Source organism: Tupaia chinensis, unplaced genomic scaffold, assembly GCF_000334495.1.
Source record: "Tupaia chinensis unplaced genomic scaffold, TupChi_1.0 Scaffold144750_1, whole genome shotgun sequence".
In the NCBI taxonomy this organism is placed as follows: domain Eukaryota; kingdom Metazoa; phylum Chordata; class Mammalia; order Scandentia; family Tupaiidae; genus Tupaia; species Tupaia belangeri.
The window spans coordinates 287,381-292,057 of NW_006204610.1; the positions used below are offsets into that span (position 1 = coordinate 287,381).

Sequence of the window (4,677 nt, forward strand, 5' to 3'; positions counted from 1 at the left end):
GGGGAGCGAAGATGGGTTGGGAGTCCACCAGTTCCCGGTTCTTAACGTAAGGGCACAACCCCATCTTGTATCAGGACTGCAGCCCTGGGCATCTCTCAAGGGCAACCCATGCCACAGTTCTTAGGGCTGGCAAGCCCTTCGAAGGCAGCCCAGGAAGGGGACAGGAAGGGGACAGGGTGAGCAGTTCCACCTCCCTCTAAGACTTCTGGGCCCAGATGGAAATCCCAGAGGTCTCCACACAGAGTTGGAGCTGTGCTACTGTCCCGTACCATTGCGACCTGTCTTCAGAGAAGCCAGGACAACACAGCCCCACCAGCAGGACCCCACAGGGACAGTCCAGGTGCCGAGGGAGTAGCATGACTTGCTCCGCCCTCCCTGGGCCCGGAGGCCCCAGGGCAGCAGGCTTCCCCTTGCTATTCAAAGAGTGTTCCATGTGGGCTGAAGCTGGAAGCAGCAGGGGCAGGGGCGGGCAACAGGCTGGGGCACTCTGGGCCCTCATACGCTCTTCTCCCCCTCGCTCTGTTCCTTGGCCGGAGGGGTCTTGTCCTGGCTGCCGTCGGGGGGGGCCGGCTTGGGCCCCGCAGCCGGCTTGGCCACAGGGCCGGGGCTGCTGCTGCTGGCGGGCAGGAGGTTGGCGGACTGCAGGACGGCCTCCGAGTGCTCGCGGGCCTTCATGCGCAGGGCGGCCACGCTGGCCGTGCGGTTGCTCTGGCAGCCATAGGTGGGCAGAAAGGAGAGTCCCATGGGGTCTGGGACACAGCAGGAGCACAGTGGGCCCCCTGGAGGAAGGAAGAACAACAGCTTGTCACTGTCAGGATGGCTCTCTGGCTTGGGTCAGGAGAGGGATTGGGGTCTGAAGGGGTTCCAGGCACTAAAGCAGGAAGTGACAGAGGGAGAAGATCTAGGTGACAATCGAAGAACGACCAGAGGTCTGCAGAGCAGATGTGGAGATACTGGCTCCAGGCCACACCGCTTGGTGGAGGAGGGGGCCGGCAGGTCTTTCCTCTCCAGCGAGCTTGCCTTCGGGAGGGAGTCTGGGGGCAGAGCAGTCCTCCCTGCCGGGTGGGTCTTCACCTCGGGAGAGCTCTGGCATCTGGTTCCAGCACGGGCATTCTGGCAAGACCGCACTGCTGCAAGGCATCTCCCGGGGACTGGAGGGTAACACCTACTGGACAGGGCCACCGAGTATCCAATGAGGCAACCCTACACTCAGCAGGCTGTGTGCCAGAGCACCCCCAGAGCTCCCAGGGACACCCAGGGATATCTTAGGTGTCTGAGCAAAGCCCGACCACAGCTCGGATGCCACGCGAGGAGCCAGGTGGAGGCGGCTGGTGACTGACACGCAGATGGGCCTCACTCCTTTCAAAAACGGCACGGCTTTGTGAAGCTGGATTTTGCAAGCACCACATGGAATTTCGCATGGAATATGGAATGAGGGTGGTGGCCAATATGATCCCAAGATGAGCAGGGCTGCACAGAGCCCGCCGGGACACAGAGCCGTAAGAAAAGGCAGTCATTTAAAAGCAGAAGGAAAATCTCACTTTCCTTTCGGCTTGTAAGCATTGTTTTCCAAAAGCTGTTAAGCTGTGGGAACATAAAGACTGACTGTGTGGCTCCGGCCCCCCCGCTCCGTGAGCAGAACTGCCAGGCGCTGTTAGGCCCCGGGGTGGCTGAGGCTGCAGAGCCTCTGCTCGGCCGGTTAGAACGCACTCAGCACAGGCCCAAGCCTGGTGACCCCCTCTCACCACACTGCCCTTGGCCGGCGGCACAGATATGGCACCAGAATGCTGCACCAGGATTTCTGAAGGGGCCCCATGCCAGGGCCAAGGGCTGTGGTTAGATCAGCACCCCTGGGACCCCCCCCCCCCGGGCCCTCGTCCTGGACATGCCCACAGGGCTTGGATAAGCTTTGGCCTGTGTCCCTGGAGCACAGTCTGGAGTCCTCCCTTGGCCACCACTAATCAAGAGACAGTAATCTCTTATTGGGCAATAATCAAGCGACACGGGTCTGTGCCCTATCCAGCACCCGTGGACGGAGTGGGGACCAGCCACGCTGGCAGCTGGGATGTCCCCAGCCTGCCTTCCCAGGACAGGCTTCCCGATGCAGGGCCAGAACCCTCGTGTCCCCTCAAGCATGTCAGGGCTCTTCCCGTCCTTGCCAAAGTGCTCAGAGGCACGAGGAAGCCTCCCTGTACACACCCTCCTGTACACCCCCTTTACACACCCTCCTGTACACACCCCTCTTTACACACCCTCTGTCGCTGCTCATGGTGCCTCATGGCACCTGAGGGGCAGCTTCACTCATCCCTCTCTCCCAGCAGGGGAGCCGAGTCCTGAGTTCACATGACCTATTGCAGAGGTGAGACCAGAACCTTCCACAGCGTCATGGGTAGTTTAGAAGCAGCCATCACTTCCTGCCTCCAATTTGGCTGAGGGACAGATACAGCAGATAGCAGGGACCAAGATGACAGTGACGAGTCCCACATGCCAGGTTGACAAAGAGAATTCTGGGAACCAGGCCCACTGCCCTGCATGCCCAGTGCCTCCCAGCCAGGCATATATTTGGTCAAACCTGATCTTCCTGTCCCACCTCTCCTGGTGGCCACAAGGTGACAGTCCTGCCGGAACAACGCCTGCACTGGCACCAGCTTTCCCGAGGTGAAGCCCCGCCCCACAGGGAGGAATCTCTGCCTCCAGACTCCCTCCCGAAGGCCAGCTCTGGAGAGGAAAGCCGCAGATGCGAAGAGCAAAAATCCAGCAGGGGGACCCCTCCGGGCGAGGTGCCGGAAACTGGTACTGCCCTCTGTGTCTATTACAAATTGTCCTCATCTCTACGCTGAACGTCGACAGCTTTCAAACTCAGAAATGTAACTTTAGTTTAGCTGGATGTTTTTAAAAAAGAAAGACTGGGGCCAGCAGGTAGTGTGGAGGTTAAGGCACTGGGCTCCCACATGCTGACCACGGTTCGAGTCCCAGACCTGGGAGCGTGAAACTCCTGCTGGGTTCGTGTGCATGTGTGCCCAAATCCCGAGAGGAGAATAGAGGAGAAGGAATCACAGCCCCCCGGGGGCGATTTCTCGTTTTCCCTCTCTCAGTCTCTCCAGACCCGCCATGCCCCCTTCCCAGTGAACGCACACGCCTTATGGCAAAGAAAAAGGAGAGACCAGAGATGGCCTAGATAGCACACCAGGACGGAGGGCTGTGAGGGCTCAGGGACCAGAGCGGCACACGTGCTGAGGCCGGCGGGGACCTACCCCCAGGTGTCTCAGGGACCTAGCAGGGTCGCTGTCCTCAGACAGCCTGGGCAGCCAGTCTCAGGCCAGCAGAGAGATAGGCTCAGCCTGTCTTTGGCTGCTGCTTGCCCCTAGCTAAGGACTCACCGGGGGAGGCGTCTGCTGGTGACTTAAAGGTCTGTGATTCCACAGTGACCATCTCACCACAGGACAGCAAAATGACAGAGCCGCCTTGCTCTGCAGCCATGGTGCACACCTGCCAGGCACAGCTGCAGTGAGCCGCCAGGAAAGCCACTGGCAACTCCACTCCTGGCCCTCGAAACCCAGATTTAGAGATTCTGGGAAGTAAACTAAGTCAGACTGAGGCAGCAAGAAGAAGGGTCAGCATGGCCGAGTCTGCCCAAGGCCCTCAACGCACTCAACAGAGGCGGGCGGAGGACCAGGTGGAGCCCAAGGCCTGGGCGGGGGCTCTGCTCAGGCTGCAGGGATGCTGACACCTGCTACGTGGGTGGACCTGGAGGGCACTGGAGGGCACCGTGCCACGTGAAACAAGGCAGACACCAGGGACGTCCGTGAGACACCCAGAGGGGTCAAACCCATAGACAGAGGGAGAATGGTGGTGTTCGGGGCGGGGGCGAGGGGGTCTGGGAGGGGTTTAATGACAGAGTCTCAGTTGACAAGATGCAAAGTTTCACAACCACGTAAATACACATAGCGCTATCGAAACGTACATTGAAATAGAGCTAGGATGGTAAAACCTATGTTATGTGTATTGTACCACAATTTAAGTCTTTTCTAAAAAGTAAAAAATTTTAGAAAGTATAAAACTGTAAGGGCCACAAGGCAGTTCAAGTCGAAGTGCCCCAAGAAGATAGGGCCCACACGAGGCTGTGCAGACCCACCATGCCTCCTTCTGTGAGGGCCCCCCAGGGGCCCTTACGTCACCCCTCGCCCAGTGGCAGCTGCACGCCCCCTCCTGCACAGGCTCACCCTCGTGTCACTGTGTGGATCACCTGTTTGCACACCTCCCTCGAGCTGCGACTGCCTGTGGGGACCCCGGTAAGGAGGCAGGCCCTGAGAGATGCACGTGGCCTCAGCATGTGGCCCTGGGCCGCTGTTCTTTCCTCACCCACACCCAGGCCTGGACAGCGGCTGAGCACCCACTGAAAAGGGCTGACACGCACACATGGACTCGCAAAATCTGAGCACCCACACCCAGGGGTGCTGGCACTGAACACTGGGAGTCAGAGGGGTTGAAGGGCTTCCCTCTGCCCTGCCCTGCCTGGCATGAGGACACGGAAGGTGTAAGATCCAGAATGGGGGCCAGCATGTGGCATGGTGGTTAAGGGCACTGGACTCCCACATGGCTGACCATGGTTCAAGTTTGGACCTGGAGGCTGGCTTTCTCACTTACTTTCTCTCTCTCTCTCTCTCTCTCTCTCCC

The 4,677-nt window shown here is 59.3% G+C and overlaps 1 protein-coding gene across 1 annotated transcript in view; it reads right to left on the reverse strand.

The window, feature by feature from the left end:
• Positions 1–441: 441 nt before the first annotated feature.
• Positions 442–4,677, reverse strand: part of DRGX (dorsal root ganglia homeobox) — a 26,272-nt gene continuing 22,036 nt past the window's right edge. Inside the window, exon 7 of the mRNA XM_006167419.2 lies at positions 442–779. Within this exon, the coding sequence (XP_006167481.1) occupies positions 496–779 (284 nt within the window). The 3' untranslated portion in view covers positions 442–495. The remainder of the gene's footprint in view (positions 780–4,677) is intronic.